The sequence below is a fragment of the Geotrypetes seraphini genome, chromosome 7 (genome assembly GCF_902459505.1).
Source record: "Geotrypetes seraphini chromosome 7, aGeoSer1.1, whole genome shotgun sequence".
Classification (NCBI taxonomy): domain Eukaryota; kingdom Metazoa; phylum Chordata; class Amphibia; order Gymnophiona; family Dermophiidae; genus Geotrypetes; species Geotrypetes seraphini.
Window position 1 is genome coordinate 2,360,508 of NC_047090.1, and position 20,133 is coordinate 2,380,640.

Consider the following 20,133-nt stretch of genomic DNA (forward strand, 5'->3'; position numbering starts at 1 on the left):
AAACTTTGGAGCATAACGCCGTTGATAGATAAGAGCAGGGCATGCAGACTTGCCAGGAGCTGGCTTTGGCTTAGGTCTGACAATCGAAGCAAAAGATTTTTCATGGTCAGACAATTTCTTGGTGGCTGCCTCGATAGATTCATAGAGGTCATTATCCTCATAAGAAAAAATTATGTTCTTACCTGTTAATTTTCTTTCCCTTAAACGCAGCAGATGAATCCAGAGACCAATGGGGATAGCTCACATCTACCAGCAGGCGGAGATAGAGAAACTGATTAACAGGTGGTCCTATTGGCTGGCACTCCTCCTGTTTATCTAGTATAGCTCCTTGCCCAAGCATCCGTAACCATCAATAGGCATAGCATGTAAAAAACTTATTTCCCATAACAAATCTCAAAATGCAATAATACAGAAAACAACCTGCCATAATAACAAACTGCGAAAGTTGCAAAAGAAAAAACCGAGAGACAATATACAGAAAGGGTGGGGCTCTGGATTCATCTGCTGCGTCTAAGGGAAAGAAAATTAACAGGTAAGAACATAATTTTTCCTTCCCTAGCAACAGCAGCAGATGAATCCAGAGACCAATGGGATGTAGCAAAGCAATCCTCAATCTGGGTGGGAAGCAAACGCCGCCTCCGCAACAACCGAAGCACAAAACGCCCCTACCAGATGCGCCCCCACATCCAAGCAGAAATGAGGAGAGAAAGAACTCTCGGAAGACCAATTAGCCGCGAGACAAATCTCCTCCAAGGAAAAAACCTCCGGGCCGAGCCCAAGAAGTAGCCATCGCTCCGGCGGAATGGTCATAAAGTTCTTTTGCCAACCGCTTCCCTGCCAGCAAGCAAGCATAAAGAATGTCCTCCTGGACCCATTGAGCGATGGAGGCTTCGGACGCCACCATACGTTTGAGGCGTCCCTTGAAGAATACAAAAAGGAGATATAAACAACTAAAAGTCATTAGAAACCGAGCTCGCGGAGAACGCTACGTACGTATCAAAAAATGCAGTGAATAAAAGCACTGCTCCCAATTTCTCCTCCCAGGAAAAAGGAAGGAAAAGCGAGCATGACATAAAAGAAAGGATGACACCCCCCTAGAAAGAAATAGTGGTACCATCCGAACTGATACCCCATATTTTGGAAATCAGAAATAGGAATCCCCGTTAAACAAGGCCTGCAACATAGAAAACTGCAGAGCTGAAGCCATGGCCACAAGAAACTCCATGTTCAACGACACAGCCCTTTAGAGTCCCAAAAGACAAGGATGAAATGAAGCCTTCGGTAAACTGAGAAGAAGTACATGAAGATTGTACTCCAAACCGGGCTTTCTAAGAGGCGCATGAATATACCGCACTCTGTTTAGGAACTGAACTACATGAAGCTGAGAAGTAAGCGAAGAGCAATATACCAAGCCCTTGTAACAAGCCAAGAATGGCACTAGAAGCTGAAGGGAATTGAAAGCTAAGCCCTCGGCAATACACTTGTGCCAAAAAGGAACTCTGTAGTGTTTCAAACGTTAAGAAGCACCCAAGAAAGGAAAAACCTCCAAAAGGAAGCAGAAGCCACAGGAGAAAACATCCGTATCACCCAGATAAGAGAAGAAACAACCTGCTTCGCATAACCCTTACACGTCAACCAAGATTTTTCAAAAAACTAGGTCGTAATACTAAAGTAGTACAAATATCCATGTTGTTCGGACCCTAGGCGAGCAAAGCCGGAGATACCAGGAAACTTCTTAGTCCGGCTGTCGAAAGACTCAACAAATCCGCATAGTAAGGATGGCACTGCCAATCCAGAGATTCTACAAATACTGTGCCCGGAAAGCGAGCTCGAGATGGCAAATCCAAGCCATCATCAGCCAGCGGAAAACACTGAAAAAGAGAAGGCAAAAGAGAGAAAGGAGCCATGCAGCTACCCCCTCTAACTCCCACTTCCTGGGCCCGCCGAAGAAGCTAGGAAGCTTAGAATTGAGAGACGAGGCCATGATGTCTAGGTCAAGGAGATCTCACGTCCATAAAAAGAGCTAGAACGCCTGAGCCACAAATCTCAATATCCAGGATGCAGAAGATTACACTATTACTAACATGCACACTTTCCAGAGCGCTGTACACTGTAACATATAAGAAATGGGCCATGCTCAGATTCCGCGGAGAGAAAGTCTATCCAAACTCTTATCCTGATCCATAAAAGGATCTGCCAACAGAAGACGAAGATGAGAGTCCACCTATTGAAGCAGACCAACTTCACCTGCCAACTGAGTACAACACCTATTGCCCAAGCTCTAGAGAAATACCCCCATCATAATACTGACCAAAAGGACCCTCAGCGGCAATCTGGAAGAATTATCAGAAGCTCCAGAAAGGTAGCCTGACCCTGCTCAAGAGTAGAAGAATGAACAAGTACTGAGTCGCCTCTGAAGACCAGACTCCTGGAGCTGAGGATGGAAGCCACCGAGCTCCCCAACCCGACAGCCCGGGATGGTCGGTGGTCATGAGCTAGTCCAGCAAAGACCGAGGCATGCCTTGAAAAGAGAAATCGCGCTGAGCCACCAAATCATACAGAGCGATGCAGGAGGAGCATACCAAATAATTGGAGCCCTGAGATACCGGGAACCACCGGAACAAAAGCGACTGCTGTAGCATAAGAAGGGGAAAGCAAGCCGAAGTTCCCAGTGGAGTCAGCAATATGGATCACAGAAACTGTACAGAATCCCATACTCTTGGTCATGGTAAGCGAAGAAGAATACCAATCTGAGACCGAGACCTCAAGCCCAAGTCTCCGGAAAGAAATACATGTCTCTCCTATATGAATAAAAACATTACCCCGATATACCTATAAATAGTACAGGAGAAAAGAGCGCTGTGCAAATTCGAAGATGCACGTGTAAAGAACTGAGGAAAAGATACAACCCTTTTCGTGTCAGTCAAATGGCCCGACTGGAAGTCTTCCGAATCAAGCAGGCAGTCAAGAAGAAATTAGATGAATCGCCTGGTAGCGCCAAAACGGTACCACCGCCCACATCACCTAAAACGTTCGTGAAGTCTTGGGTAGGCTTTGGCATGTGCCAAAACCGAAAGCGCTGCTCCAAGGGAGGCAGGCAAACCAAGTGCCGATTCGGAGTCCATAGAGAAAATGTAAATATACTACCATGTTGTCTGCAGAAATGTGTAACCCCGAGAAACTAATTCAGAAGAATGGGATCCAGCCTGCCCAATGCCCCCGTCTCGGGCACCATGCAGTAAGTGGAACAATGTCCCTTAGTTCCCGAAGAACTACAAGAACTGTCCTGAGGACCAGTAATACTGAAAAGGGAAACACAAAACATAGAGACTCCAAGAACGAACTGGAAACCTGAGGAGGATGCAAAGATGCAAGCATCCTGAAAAATCTTCACAGCCCCCTGACCTGACATTATAGCGTCTTCTCCCTCATGAGAAAGCCTGAAGAGTCATTGAAAGAAGTCAAGATCCCCTCAGACTGAAGTGCAGAAGGTCAGGGAATGGCAGGATGAGACAGTAGGATCTGCAAGAAGATTCTCCTAGGAAAATTCAAGTTTCACAATGTAAAGAGGAATATACTGGAATCATGAAAACAGTACTATCCCCATGCAACATGAGCGAAATACGTATGTCCTTTAAAGTGAATACATACTTCACTCATCAAGATGCTGCATCTACCGCCCCGTGGAAAACAACAGCATCCTTACAGGTATCAGACAAAGCTCACATCGCTAATGAGAGCTTCAGGGATGAGGCTAACAGCCACATAGCGCGTGATCCTCCGCGGGTTTGATAGAATAGGTAACTGGCTCCTGGTTAAAAGGAGCTGTACAGCCCTTCCTGTCTGGTCGGGGGGCCCGTCTAGCATGTGCCATGAGAAAATGGTGACAGGAGAAACCAGCGTGATAAGCATGGAAATCTGAAGTCCAGGCCCCCTCAGAAATAGAGAAAGAGAGTCCTGGCCGCAGGAAGATGTACAGTGTCATTATGCCCATAGAGACAGCCCGAACTTGGGAACTGTTTGTACTACCTTTAGGCATATATATCCTGTGCCACTACTAGACACATGCAGCTCAGCACAGAGGCCCAAATAAGGACAATTACCAACAGACAAAGGCTCAATCCGCAGGGACCCCAAGAGAGACAATGAGATACCTGTGTGAAATACAGGGCACTATCTTACTGCTGATCTCACCGTGCCGCGAGTTGCCGTATGTTGCCCCAGTCCGGAGACAAACCGAGACTGGGTGATCTAGCACAGGGCAGAGTCTCTCTGGTAAACCCCTTGAGTGCTAACCCCAGAGTCCGATTAAACAAGCAGCTTCCTTCAAGGGAGTACAGCAGGAACACAGACATAGACATATAAAGCTGCCCAAGCTTGTCCCAAAGCTGGTGACACACATACAACTTGTCTGAACCGGAAAGGAGAGAAGCCCCGGCATACCCTGACCAAAGTCAGCTGGAAACAAACTACCGGAACGCTGCAGCTCTCCCGCCATCGCTGGAGACCCAAGCGCACGCCGGATTCTCACTGACATGTGGCCGCTGCATCAACGCTCCTAGAAACATAGTTGGATTCAAGCCCCGCAAAATTTACCCTGCCGCGGCTTGCATAGAAAGAAAATCAGACTCAGGGAATAACCAGAAGAACGGCCCACAGCGCCGGGAAAAACATGTCCCATCTCATGCTGCACAATCAGCTGCACATGGCCGTAACAAACACCGATGAAAGAGAGCCTCAGAATAAACAGGACTACTGCTGCACTGAAACCCAACAATGAGAACAAATGTGAGCAAGAAATCGCACCGCTACTGCCGCGCTGTAACCAACAAGGAAACCAAGCGCGTGCATGCAAAGGGCGGGAAGTCCCGGCTCCCTCCACGGATTTCTAGTCATAAAACTTAGCCTCAATAAAATATCCATGCCTTAAATGTACGATGACCGAACCCACAGTACTAAGACTCCCAAACAGAACCTGAAGTTCAAACAACTGTAAAAGCCAGACATACTCACAAGCAAGTTGTTAGGGCCGGTTGAATCCAGTTTGCAGCAAAAGCATGGCAAAATGTAGCAACTGTGGTCTCTTTTTTTTTTTTTTTTACAGAGAAGGGAAAGAAGAAAAAAATTGAGACACAGTCAGACCCTCTATCAATGGAGGGAGGGTGAGGCAGGGACCTGGGGGGGCCCAGGTGTAACCCCTAAAGCCGGCACCGTTCAGCCGGACACCCCTGTCTCACTGAAGAGAAAATCTCAACAGGAGAAATAGCATTGCCAGCTCACTGAAGAGAAACCTCAACAGGAGAAACAGAATGGCAGTCTCGCTGAAGAGAAACCTCAACAGGAGAAAATAAAGTTCCAGCCACAGCCAGAATTCAGGAGCTAGTTGAATAGCGACCTTTTCTGCTGGGAGATAGAGAATACTAGATAAACAGGAGGAGTGCCAGCCAATAGGACCACCTGTTAATCAGTTTCTCTATCTCTGCCTGCTGGTAGATGTGAGCTATCCCCATTGGTCTCTGGATTCATCTGCTGCTGTTGCTAGGGAAGGAATGTTAGCTAAGCGGTCTTGAAGATTAGGGTCCATGTCAATGGTACGAAGCCAGGCAAGACAACGCATAGCCACAGAGCAAGCAGCCGCTTGAGCAGACAACTCGAATGCATAATAAGATGACTAGAGGAGATGCATCCGGAGTTGAGACAAAGAAGCAATAACCTCTTGAAATTCAAAGTGCATTTGAGTATCCAGATAATACAAGAACTTCGGCAATAAAGAAATAAGAAATTCAAAATAAGTGATGAATTGAAAATTATAATTGAGGACTTTAGAGGACATCATAGCATTTTGATAGATGTGACGTCCGAATTTTGTCCATAGTTTTCCCTTCCCTTCCAGGAGGAACGGTGGCATAAACCTTGGAAGGATGGGACCTTTTTAAGGACGACTCGACAAGGAGGGATTGATGAGATAACTGTGAGTTGTCAAATCCTTTGCGATGCACAGTTTTATACCTAGAGTCCAATTTGCCTGGAACAGCTGGTATGGAAAAAGGTGTTTCCATGCATCGACCAAAAGTCTGATTCAAAAGCTTATGAAGTGGAAGCTTAAGAGACTCTGCCGGAGGTTGAGGAAGATGCATGACTTCTAGATACTCCTTAGAGTATTTGGAGCCAGTATCTAATTAAAGATCCAAGTCCACAGCCATCTGATGAAGGAAAGATGAGAAAGATAGCTGATCTGCCAATGCTTTGCCTCGAGAAGGACTCGAGGACGTCAAGGCAGCCTGAGTCGAAGATGAAGCTTCGGCATCAAAGGAACCTAGTGACTTGGACAAGGCAATCGAAAACGGAATATCCTGGAGGTCTGGCATCGGAGACCTCGAATGAGGAGTCGGTGGTCTGGTCGAGGTTGGAGTAGATCGAGGCTTAGAGGAAGATGGTCTGTCTTGAGAAGAAGAACTATGCCTGGAAGGATGCCTCGAGGAAGGCCTCGAACGTCGGTGAGAACTGTGTCTGGAACCAGATCTCGAGGATCGAGGAGACTTCATCTCGGAGACGAGAGCAGCCAATGCCATCGGATGAATAGGACTAGAGGCTGTAGATCGAAACACCAGAGGCTTGGTGGAGGAACCTCGATGCACTCCCAAAGACTCTGCTCCTTGTATAGAGTGTGAGGATTCCCGTCGAGGCACTCGCAAAGAATCTGCTCCTTGCTTCACGTGCTTGGATGCCAGACCAAACACTCGCAGAGACTCTGCTCCCTGCAAATAGTGTGTAAGTTCAGACTGGGGCAAAGGAAGCATCTCGACCTTGCGGGCGTCTGCTGAATGCCCAGGCTGGATAAGAGGAAGCAGTTTGGGTCCCATGTTAGTAAGGAACTGAATAAACTGCTTCTCTAACATGGTCTGGAAAGAAGCCGGCAAGGATGGATCCGCGTCTGAAACCGGACCACCTGATTTGGCTGAAGGTTCCTTCGAGGTAGTGTGAGTGTGCTTCGACCTGGGAGTCTTAGACACTTTAATCACCACCGGTGGAACCGACTGCTGAGCTATCTGACCTGAGGAAACAGGAGAAGATACAGCAGATGACGTCGAAGCAAGAGCTACTGCAAACGACAAAGGTCTGATGAGGCTCGAGGTGGAAGCAGTAGGCGCAGAAGGAGCCTCGGTAGGAGTTGAGGTCAGCTTCGAAGTCGAGAGATAAGTAGAAGACTCCATCTCGAAGAGCTTGTCCACCAAAATAAAACAACGCTTGAAAGCACGAGGCTGAAGTGTTTGGCAAGGCAGGCACGACCTAGGATGATGTTTCAGCCCAAGACACTTGAGGCAGTGTCCGTGAGGGTCCGTAAGAGAGATCGCGCGCTGACACTTGCTACACCTCTTGAAGCGTGTGGCAGGCCGGGACATAGGAGGAAAAATAGCTGCCGCAAGATCGGCCAAAATAGTTGCTGTGTGGCTAAATGCCCTACGGGACCCATTTCACCACAGAATGGGCTTCATCAGGGGTCTTGGAATTATTAGCGCCATTTTTTCGTGTGTTAACAAAAGTTAAGTTACACACTAATAATTCCAAGACCCCTGATGAAGCCCATTCTGTGGTGAAATGGGTCCCGTAGGGCGTTTAGCCACACAGCAACTATTTTGGTCACAAGTTACTTCTTAAAAGATAAGTGCGAGACCGATCGGCCTGTCCCAAAAATTTTTTACTAAAAATAAAAGAAATAAAATAAGAACAGCGATTCGTGAGGCAAAAAATACAAACCGCAGTTCAGAGAAGGCACAAAGGAACGAAGTTAAATGCAGAGATTCAAAGATGGACTTCTTGGCTTTGCAGAAAACTGAGAACTGAGGAGACGCGCCCTGCGCTGGGCGGGAAGGCACTCGCGCATGCGTGGTGCGGGCGACTCAAAACTTCGAGTTTCTTCAAGCATGTCTGCTTGTGAGGCATCCGCATCCAGCCTCCGTCGATGACGTCACCCATATGTGAGAATACCTGTCTGCTTGTCCTGGGATAAACTGCGATACCTTTTCAGTAAAGGAGTCTGCAATGAATATAGATCAAATAACAGAAAAGCGTCCAACTTGATTCCACAGGTCCATAGAGACGATATGTAAGCAAGGAGAGTCTTCCAAAAAGCCAAGACAAGGGGGCAAAGACAAAACAAATGCCCCAAAGAGGAAAGTAGAAAACCACATTTGGGACAGGCGCCATCAGGGGACATGCCCATATACAGAGACCGCTTAGGCGAAATGTAAAGACGGTGCACAAATTTGTAATGTTTTTCCCAGTGCAATACATTGTCAAAGACTGTTTTGTAAACCTGATGGGACAAATTTATATGAAGATCTGCATTCCAGGCCTTAGCATACTTAGAGTAATAAAGTTCTGTAGTAGAATCCTGTAAATAGTGATGGTGGAACCGCAAGGAAACTTTGAGCTATGCACCCAAGGTGTAGCAAGTGGCCAGTTCATCTTGGACATCCTCGGTCAAGTCCTCCCATGGGAGACTTCGAACATAAGGCTGAACTTACATATAAGAAAATATGTCGCTCTGGGTCAGGGAATATTCCTTCCGAAGACTGGCAAAGGACTTCAGTTTGCCCTCCTCAGTAAGCACATGAAACAAATAATGTATGCCTTTAGCTTTCCAGCGATGAAACACAGACTCAGGCTTATCTGGCAAAAAAGCCAGATTCCCGCAAATAGCCAGATATGGGGTTACCCTTGATGAGAAGCCTTGCCTCTTGCAGAGCCAGTGCCATGTTGAGACTGCAGCAGGCAAAATGCCAGAACTCCAAAGTATAGGAGGCAGAGAGAGCCCTATTACATGTAAGTAACAGCTAAAATGCCAAGGGCCCATCAAGGACAATTCAATGGGGGTAATAGTAAAGTCCTGTGCATTTCTATACCAATCAGTTATATGCCTCATTGCACAAGCTACAGTCAGATATTGAACATTTAAGAGACCCAACCCCCCATAACGCCTAGGAGTCTGTATAATTTGAATGGGAAGACGTGTCCTCTTTCCTTGCCACAAATATTTTTGCAATAAAGAGTATAACGCCCTCTCATCTTAACTTTCAAAAATAATGGAAGCATTTGAAATACATAGAGCCACTTTGGGGCCAAGATCATATTAAATAAATTAACTCGACCCAAGAGTGACAAGGGATAGGCTCTCCACAGTAGCTAACAATAAGCAAGGTACATTGACATTATATAGCAGAGACAATTGTGCCAGTATATATATTCCCCAATATTTCAAGGATTTAACCTCCCAATGATCTTTAACTGCTATAGGCAGCGGCATAGCCTTGGACTTATGGAGATTAAGAGAGAAACTCGAGATAGCTCCATATTCCCCGATGAGAGATAGTAACGCCGGGAAAGATACCTCAAGATTAGTAAGTACCAACATAAGGTCATCCGCATAGGCCAAAATCTTAACGCTCAAAGGCAGATCCTCCATTCCACACACCATCTCACTGGCCAATACAACAGGGCTCCAAAGAAATAAGAAAAAATAAGGGGGACAGTGGACACCCCTGCCGCGTACCCTGGGCTATAGAAAAGGGAGCTGTTTTAATACCATTAACTAGTAAACTAGTCAAAGGCGCCGAATACAGTTCCTGTACTGCTGAAAGATAGGCTCCATCAAAACCCATATAACAAACAGAAAAGGCCACCCAACACTGTTGAAAGCCTTCTCGGCGTCCAGACTGACGGTGATTGCCAGTAAGGAATGGTGATTACAATAGGCCAAAGATAACAGTAACTTGTGTACATTAACCACAGATTTGCGACCCTGCACAAATCCAGTCTGTGCCGGGCCAATAAGCCTAGGAAGCACCGCCACCAGCCTGGACACCAAGATGCCCATCAAGCAGCACTATGGGGATAAGATCTGGAACAACTGCTTGTGCTTACTACTTATATGGAATTCAGGAAACGTTTAAAAACACATCTGTTCCTGAACTATACAATCTTAGTCCTCAACAAATGATCTTTAGAACTGTTATTCACTAACTCCAAACTCTGTTTATTCCACTCAATCTATAATACCTTTTAATCATTGTAAACCGCATAGAACTTCACGGTCCTGCGATATATAAACTGTTATTATTATTAATATCTACATTAATTAAAGAAATCGGGCGGTATGAAGTAGCCAGCTCAGGGGCTAAGCCAGGCTTGGGTATTAAACTAATTAATGCTACATTTTCATTTGGGGGAAACAGACCACCGTCTAAAATCTCCTGATAATAACTTGATAACGGACCCACCAACTCCGCCTGTAGAATCTTATAATATTCACCTGAAAAGCCATCTGGCCCAGGAGCCGTGCAGAGTTTTTGAGATGTATAATGGACCCTTGCAGTTCTTTGCCAGTAAGTCTGGCATTCAAAGCTTGCTGTTTATCTGGGGGGTCAAACAAGGGAGGCCACACCCCCTCAAATAGGCCAAAATATTCCCCTCAGCAGGAGACTCCTCTGCCGAGTAAAGTGTCTCAAAATAATCCTGAAACAATCCAGCCATCTTTTCTAGGCTACACGTAAGGGATCCCTGGGAATCCCACAGCGCTATGATAGTTCTATTCCCGCCTGAATCCATAACCACTCAGGCCAATAAAGATCCAGATTTATTACCAAATTTGTGGTAATAGCCCTTGCGATATACCCAGCGTGTGGTGGACACCTGGAATGCGCTTCCAGAGGGCGTGATAGGGCAGAGTACGGTACTGGGGTTCAAGAGGGAATTGGACAACTTTCTGCTGGAAAAGGGAATAGAGGGGTATAGATAGAGGATTACTGCACAGGTCCTGGATCTGTTGGGCCGCCGCGTGAGCGGACTGCTGGGCACGATGGACCTCAGGTCTGACCCAGTAGAGGCATTTCTTATGTTCTTATTATGTTCTTAAGGAGCGCTGAGTTTTTTCATGAATAAGGGAGTTCAAACTCATCTGGGTGGCATGCAATAAATCCTTATTAGCTTTATTTGGATTCTTAATAAATTTACGTTTCGCCACTCCAACCTGTTGTTCCAAACGCAGAACACCTACCGCCAAACATTTCCTACGAGCACATATGTAAGCAATTACCGCACCCCGCATAACAGCTTTAGCCGCAGTCCAAAATAGTGAAGGTTGTCATATATGCGGGGCATTATGATGCAAGTATTTCTTCCACTGCCGATGTAGATATCCCCTAAACTCAAGATCATGATACAAGTAAACAAGGAAATGCCACCCTCAAGACCCCAGGGAATGCAGATGAAGCTCTAAATCTAGCCAAATAAGATAATGATCTAAAACCTTCTCATGGCCAATAGCCGCCGAAGAGACCAACTCAAAAGAAGCAGAGCTAATAAAAATATAATTTAATCTAGAATAAGAACCATGTGCCCTAGAAAGGTGAGTATAGTCTCGTTCTGTCATATGAAGGGCTCTCCACGCGTCTACCAGATTCAACTCAGCAGCAAAATTAGCTCATAACTAAGAAGCCATCCCCCTGCTCAAACCACCCTGTGATCAGTCTAACAAGTTCATGTCTCCTACCACTATCAAAGCCTTAATGTGATACGAAGTCAGCAATGCTAATAAACGCCGGAAAAAGCACACATCCGTTTGATTAGGACCATAAACCACAAACAATATAAACTCTCGCCCCTGATACCAAAGCTTCAATAGTAGGTGTCTTTCGATATTAATTCAGCCCTACAAGGAACTGATCTATGCATGAGCACCACCACCCCTCTCCGTCCACCCGAGGAAGAAAAGAAAACATCCCCCACCCAATCACGCCTCAACTTCAGATGTTCCTCATCACTGAGGCGCATTTCCTGTAAACATGCTATAGCAAAGGAGTGCCTCTTAAGGGTCTGTAAGATTTTGGTCCTCTTTACAGGCAAAGTAATCTGGCCAATATTCCATGATACTAATGTATCTGTTAAACCACTGAGTACAGGGTAAAAGCAGGGGTAAAAGCTTCAGGCAACCAAATGAAAAAGCGGAGGTGCCAAGCCCTCACCCCCGCTCACAGGTGAAATATGTCCCCCGGGTACAAGAGAAGAAAAGAGCAAAAGCCAACATATCCAAAAGAAGACATCACAGGATGCAATCCTTGACACACAAACATGTTCCCCTTCATTCTGCATAGTGCAACCCACATCCCCTCCAAACCAAAACCCCATCCCACCCTAAACTCAAGACCATCCAACTCCATTGAGCAACACCCCCATGCAGTTCCCACATCTATGCAGGAACCCAGAGAGCACTAAAATGCAATGGGCCCCCCACTCACACCTAATAATTGCACAGCAATGAACTAATATAATATGGTTCCCAACCAATATATGCATAAAACAGTCAAGAAAGAACTGAGCCAGTACCCATCAGTAACAAATGCCAACTAGCAAAGGCCTCAACAGCAAACAAGGGACCCCATAGCCAAAAAGGCTTTAACTAGTCCACAACATTGATTTGTAAAACTAAAAGTCATGTAAGCTGTTTAACTTGATCCTGGGCTTCCTCCACAGTATCAAAAGACTTCCAGACCCTGTTGACATGGATTATAAGGATTGCCGGATACAAAAAGAGAAACTGGATCTTTTTGTCATCCAAAGCAGAACACAAGGGCTGAAACTTCCTTCGACATTCCTGTAAGGTCATAGAATAATCCTGGAAGATACACATTTGCTCTTCCTCATAAGCCAAGGAGTTCCTCCAAGTAGTTACCCTCCAGGCTTTTACTACTCCCTCCCCAATGTTTTTCTTTTCCATTTTTGGTTTTTTTTCTACTTTAAAGCACTGATTTGTAACTTTATTCCTCCCTTCCTTGTGTATCAATTAGTTTGTAAGTTTGTTAGTCTAACCCATTATTTTTTAAATAACATGTATAAATGTACGTTCTTTTTTACTTTACTGTAATTCGCTTAGTAAATTTGAATAAGCGATTTATCAAATCAAAATAAAACTTGAAACTTTGAGGCAATATTGCCGGAGAAGCTCTAGCTTATGCAGATAGTTATGCAAGTTAGCCACAATCACCCGGGGCCTCTGACGATCCACACTTGCTTTCCCCACCCGGTGAGCTCTCTCCAAGCAGAGTGAGCCTGTACCTGGGGGCAGAGGAAGTTCTGCAGTCAGCCACATCGTCAGGCGCACACCCAGTTGCCAGTCATGAAGGTGTTCAGGCACCCCAATAAAACAGAGATTGTCTCTTTGTGATCTATTTTCTAGATCAAGTTTCTCCTCCTGTTCAGTCATGCGCCACTCCATTTGCATGAACTGTTCCAGCAGGCCAATATTAGAATCCTCCACCGTAGAGACCCTGGTCTCCAGTGCAGGTCACTGTCTCGCCCAACAGTGATTTCCAGGTGGGTAATCTGCCCGGAGAGATGCTCCATCTGAGGTGCTAACGCCTGGGTCACAGCGGTAGTGAGTTGCTGCAGTGGTCCCTCTGTGAATGGCAACACTGATACGGAGCCACTGGCAGCCATCTTGTCCTCGGCCGGCTGCGGATTTTCTTTGTCTTTTTTTGCTGCTTTCCCTGCCATACTGCCACTGGTCTTAGAAACAAAAGAGTCCATACAGCAAGTGGAGTATCGCAATCGTGTTTTAAAAGGGGAGAATGCCCAGAAAGTCACACTAATTTAGCGGTATGAGAGAGAGCCTGGGAGCTGCAGAAACCCACGGCTACGCTTCTCACTGCATCATGATCCTTTTTCTTGTTTTTTATAGACCATGGATTTTGTAAACCCACTTTGGATACGGGTTTTCTGAAGCAGCTTTAGCGAAATGCTTTAGAACCCAGCACTGGTGGAAGATAAGTGCATACAGCTCAGTGTGATTAGTGAAAAGTTTTGGAGTTTTGATTGGGGTGACCCTTAAATGTGCTATGATTGAGAAGTAGTAGTGACATACAGTGAAAAAATTAGGACACCCCATGAAATATTCAGTTCTTAAGAAATGTTCACACATTGATGTCAAATTTTTATTTTTTAAAATCTCTGGAAAAGAAAGTGATGTAATTGCAGGTAAACCACAAAACCTTTCCTTGATTTACTCATGACACAAAAGATATCCACAAAAATGTGTGTTCTAACTGAGGAATAAATTAGGATAACCTAATGGCTGAAATAACTGCAGTGAGACGCTTCTTGGTCTGAGGAAAGTTTGGCCCAGTCCTCACAGAATTCTTTCAGCTGTGAGATGTTGGAGGGGTTTCTTACATGTACTGCCCGTTTAAAATCACCCCACAGCATCCCAATGGGATTAAGATCAGGGCTTTGACTCGGCCACTCCAGGACTCTCCATTTCTTAGTTTTCAGCCAGTCTTTGGTGGATTTACTAGTATGTTTTGGGTCATTGTCATGTTGCAGGGTCCAGTTCCGCTTCAGCTTTAATTTTCTTACAGATGGTCTCACATGTTCCTTAAGCTCCCTCTGATACACAGTAGAATTCATGGTGGATTCTATAATGGTTAGTTGGCCAGGTCCTGCTGCAGCAAAGCATCCCAAACCATGACACTTCCATCTCCATGCTTCACAATTGGTATGAGGTTCTTTTCCTGGAATGCTGTATTTGGTGTACGTCAAACATGTCCTCTTTTCTGGTGTCCAAATAATTCAATTTTAGACTCATCTGGCCTTGATGTTTCACTTACAGAGCAAAGGTTTCCTCCTTGCACACCTCCCATGCAAGTTAAATTTGTGCAGTCTCTTTCTGATTGTAGAGGCATGCACTTTCACATCAAAAGTAGCAAGAGCCTGCTGTAGGTCCTGTGATGACATTTTAGGGTTTTTGGAGACTTATTTTTAGCATCTTGTGGTCTGCTCTGGAGGTCTGCTTGCTTGGACAGCCAGACCTGGGCATGGAAAGTCCTCCACTTGTACACTATTTTCCTGACCATGGAATGGCTAATGCCAAATTATTTTGAGATCTTATTAAATCCCTTACCAGACTTATAAGCTGCTACAGTCTTCTTTCTGAAGGCCTCAGACAGCTCTTTTGATTTCACCATGGTTTTCACTCTCACCACAGCAGTCATGAGCACATGAGGTTTAAGTAGGGCAAACCTCCTTCAAAATGTTGAGTAACAATGTTCTAATCATGTGCACCTGATATGATATACCTGTGTGTGATTTGAGCCACTTTAAGTGGGAGGATATGTGGTGGTGTCCTAATTTATTTCTCGGTTAGAATACACATTTTTGTGGATTTCTTTTGTTTCATGAGCAAATCAAGGAAAATTTTTGTTGTTTACCTGCAATTACATCACTTTATTTTCCAGAGATAAATAAAAAAAGATTTGACATCGATATGTGAACATTTCTTTAAAAAGAACTGAATATTTCATGGGGTGTCCTAATTTTTTCACATGACTATAGTAGAGAGCTTGATCTTTGCTTTGGTCTCTCAATTACACTTCTGAGAACTACTGAAACAGTGTTTGATTTCTACTTTCAACAGCTGTCTGGTTTTGTTTTTTTGGTCAGTTTGATGATATTCCTTTGGTAGCATTCTGTGTTCACCCACAGAACTGGAAACTATGAAAACCAATTAATACACCTTAATAATTATGGCCCTAAATGTCAAAAACTTATGAAGTGAACATTTCAGAGAACAAACTTCCATGCAAATCTTTGAAAATTTAGCTTAGTATGTGTGTATGTACCTGAATTTCAGTTTTATATATCTATATACATCTACAGTGATTAGAAACTTTTAATACTTACATCTGATAGGATTTCTTTTATTTCCTGCTTCTTACACACGATAATGTTTGTAGACTTAATAAATTGTTCCATTGTATATACCGAATCAAAGGTTTCTAGAACAGAGCCTTTGTCACCATCAGACTCAGTTCTCCAGCTTGGACCTTGAATAGATTTTCTCTTTAATACTGGTACACCTGAAGCATGAATACCATGAATACCACGAATCCTCCTCTGATTTAGGTCTTCAACAAGGAGACGTTTGACCTGAATAATGTTTAGACTGTGACATAAATTCACATGTTAAAACGTATTGGAATTTATCATGATGAAAATAAATAAATACAACAATGTAAAATAAAGACTCATTGATCTAGTACAGTATATCTCAAACTATGTGCCGGGGCACACTATTGTGCCTCCTGAGATTCCAAGTGTGCTGCGGCACACTGAGGAGGAAGAGAAGTGTCTGCCAGCTTATTTCCCTATGCGGTACGGCGCCAGCGCTGCCTAATCCGCTGAAGGCCTGAATGTTTCCCTCTTCTCTCTAGCGTCCTCCAGCTTCCCCCATGGCCTCCTGGTTTTCACCTTTAAAGCTGCAGAGGATTGCCGGTAGGTAAAATGATTTTATTTTCAATATTGTGATTGAAATGTGTCAGTTTTGAGAATTTATATCTGCTGTGTATATTGTGTGTATATGAAAAATGAATGGAAAAAATTGCATTACAATTAGTAAAGGGGATGGGATCTGGGGCAGAGCTTGGGTGGGCCTAAGGAGGTCTGTGGTTGGGGTACTCAGTTGATATTTGTTAGACTTAGGGGGTACTTAGCTTGAAGTAGTTGAGAAACACTGCTGTAGGCAATCAGTTGGCACCAATGCCTCTCCTTCTCTCCGGCCCTTTTCCCTACTGGCACCCCCACTGGCGTCTCAGGGCCCATCTGGAGAGCCTCTGCACATGCGCGGGCGTCAACGTGATGATGCTTGAGGAACCCAGAAGTGTGCAGACGTCGCCGCGATGACATCACGCATATGCCTTATACTCTCAATCTGAGTAAGGAATGCCCTGTATCTCCTTCACTTGCTGAATAGCTAATAACAAGGGTTCTAATACAATATCAAAAAGCAAAGGAAATAAGGGACAAACTTGTCTAACCCCCCTCTGCAAACTGAATTGTTTTGAAAAATTATTATTAATATACAATCTAGCAATAGGAGAACTATACAAAGTTTGGACCATTTGTATAAATCCAGAACCTATACCAAACTACTCCAATGCTTGATACACTGGCCTTATTTCATCTATTACTACTGTATATCGTAATACTTCCATAGCATTACAAATATGTACATTATCACATCTCTTTGTTAGAATGTTCTGTATACATATAATCTTATAATACCCATACTTAATTCATTAAAAAGCAATTTTTAAAAAAAAATCAGCACTTTATATCTACCTCTCTGAAGCACTAAATATGAAGTTTACTTCCTACCTTAACTCTTTATTGCTTATCGGTAATAACTCTACTAAATATAAATCTTGTTTCCAGCTTTGATTCTCCCTGCATATAGTGGTACAATTTAACTCTAGATGGCAGAAGTAGACTTCAAAATGTTTTTTAATTCTCCCTGCCCTTATGGACTGATGTGAAGTAATTCATTGTTTACCACAATTGGTTATTTTTTAAGGAAATATTTAAGGGAAAAATCTGGGCTTTACTTCCCTTTCTTTTGGTGCAGTACCCTTACCATCTGTTGTGGAATTCTTCCCGTCAACAATTCAGTTTAGTTCCTTAAAATTAGTTTTAATGAAAGCTACAATTCAACCCTTTCTCAACTTCATCCTTCCTTCACAAGACAACTAACCATCATTTTAATTCTGGAACTTTTGCTAGTGTCATTTTTTTATTTAATTCAATTAATTATCTTTCACTTTGACAATATAACATGGGCCCAAGTGTGGACCAAGGGTGAAGAACATAAGAAAATAAGCAGTGCCTCTGCCGGGTCAGACCACAGGTCCATCCTGCCCAGCAGTCCGCTCCCGCGGTGGCCAAAAACAGGTCAAGGCCTGTCTGAATCATCAGAAGGGCTCCCCTGTCACCTTGGTTTCCCATTTAAGTTCTGCCCTCCTATCGAAGTCCTAGCCCTCCGGTCTTGCACATGCACGACCAGGTTGGTTTACTCAGTACCCCACGATCCCTCTATCCCTCAGGAATCCATCCAATCCCTGCTTGAATCCCTGTACCGTACTCTGCCTGATCACTTCCTCCGGAAGCGCATTCCAAGTGTCCACTACCCTTTGGGTGAAAAAGAACTTCCTTGCATTTGTTTTGAACCTGTCTCCCTTCAGTTTCTCAGAATGCCCCCTCGTATTTGCTGTCCCCTTCAGTCTGAAGAATCTGTCCCTATCCACCCTCTCTATGCCCCTCATGATCTTGAAGGTCTCTATCATATCTCCCCTGAGTCTCCTTTTCTCCAGAGAGAAGAGCCCCAGCCTATCCAGCCTCTCGGCGTACGAGCAGTGTTCCAGCCCTTTTACCATTTTTGTTGCTCTCCTTTGGACTCTCTCAAGTACCGCCATGTCCTTCTTGAGGTGCGGTGACCAATACTGGACGCAGTATTCCAGATGCGGACGTACCATCGCTCGATACAATGGCATGATGACTTCCCGTGTTCTGGTTGTTATGCCCTTCTTTATGATGCCCAGCATCCTGTTGGCTTTTTTCGAGGCTGCTGCGCACTGTGCAGATGGCTTCAGTGATGCATCCACCAGCACACCCAAGTCTCTCTCGAGTCTGCTGTCTCCCAACAACACCCCCCCCCAATTTGTAGTTGAACAACAGGTTCTTTTTCCCTATATGCATGACCTTGCATTTGTCTACGTTGAAGCGCATTTGCCATTTGTTTGCCCAGTCTTCCAGCTTGTCCAGGTCCCTTTGTAGGTCCTCACACTCCTCCCTGGTCCTAACTCTGCCGCACATTTTGGTATCGTCTGCGAATTTTATAACCTCACACTTTGCCTCCTTTTCCAGGTCATTGATGAATATGTTAAAGAGTAAAGGCCCCAGCACCGATCCTTGTGGCACACCGCTCGTGACTCCCCGCCAGTCAGAATATTGGCCCTTTACTCCAACCCTCTGCAGTCTACCCGACAGCCAGTGCTTGATCCATCTGTGCACATCCCCTCCCACCCCGTGGCTCCACATCTTCTTAAGTAGCCTTTCATGTGGCACCTTGTCGAAAGCCTTTTGAAAGTCGAGGTAAATGATGTCTATGGGCTCCCCATTGTCCATCCGGCTGCTTATTCCCTCAAAGAAGTACAGAAGGTTCGTTAGGCACGACCTTCCCTTACAGAATCCGTGCTGGCTTGTTCTCAGTAGGCCATTCCTCTCGATGTGCTCACAAATGCCGTCCTTGATCATAGCTTCCACCATCTTCCCTATTATTGAAGTCAGGCTCACCGGCCTGTAGTTCCCGGGGTCACCCCTCGATCCCTTCTTGAAGATCGGTGTGACATTTGCCAATTTCCAGTCCTCTGGCACCTCACCAGTTTTCAAGGATAGGTTGCAAACATGTTGGATTGTGCCCGCTATTTCCTGTCTTAGTTCTTTCAGCACCCTTGGGTGGATCCCGTCCGGGCCCGGTGATTTGCCGCATTTTAACCTGTCTATCTGTTTGAGGACATCCTCCCTGCTTACCTCTATGTGCTCTAATTTTTCAGCCTGTTCCCCACTCATGAGCTCCTCTGAGTCCGGTATATTAGATGTGTCTTCGCTCGTGAAAACCGACGAGAAGAACGTGTTCAACCTCTCAGCTACCTCTTTATCCTCCTTAATCACTCCCTTCCTGTCCCCATCGTCCAAGGGCCCTACCTCCTCTCTCGCTGGTCGCTTCCCTTTAACGTAACTGAAGAATGCCTTGAAGTTTTTCGCCTCCTTGGCCAGCCCCTCTTCGTATTTCTCTTTTGCTTTTCTAACCTCCCGGTGGCATTCCTTTTGGCATTTCCTGTGCGCCTGGCGATTTTCCTCTGTTGGGTCCTCTTTCCATCTCCGGAAAGATACTTTTTTGTCCTTTATCGCCCTCTTTACTTCTATTGACATCCAAACCGGGTCCTTTGATCGCTTGTTCTTGCAGCCTTTCCTGAAATTGGGGACGTACATTCTCTGTGCTTCCTGCAGGGTGTCCCTAAATAGGGTCCAGGCGCTTCCCACAGTCTCCATCCTAAAGATGTTTCTGAGCTTCCTCCCCACCATTTCCCTCATAGCAGCGTAGTTCCCTTTCTTGAAGTTCAACGCAGTTGTTGCGGTCCTCCTAACTATGGGTGTCCCTCTTTCTAATGTGAATCTGATCGTGTTATGATCACTGTTGCCTAGTGGTCCTCCCACTTCTACCCCTCTTGCAGGCCCCCCTAATCCGTT

At 45.0% G+C, this 20,133-nt stretch overlaps 1 protein-coding gene across 4 annotated transcripts in view; it reads right to left on the reverse strand.

Annotated features, from left to right (window-relative positions):
• The window catches only part of CCDC87 (coiled-coil domain containing 87), a 220,106-nt gene that overhangs the window by 166,058 nt on the left and 33,915 nt on the right, over positions 1-20,133 (reverse strand). For all 4 annotated transcript variants that reach the window (XM_033951406.1, XM_033951405.1, XM_033951408.1 and 1 more), the window contains one exon: positions 15,733-15,994. In XM_033951406.1, coding sequence (XP_033807297.1) covers positions 15,733-15,994 — 262 coding nt within the window. The remainder of the gene's footprint in view (positions 1-15,732; positions 15,995-20,133) is intronic.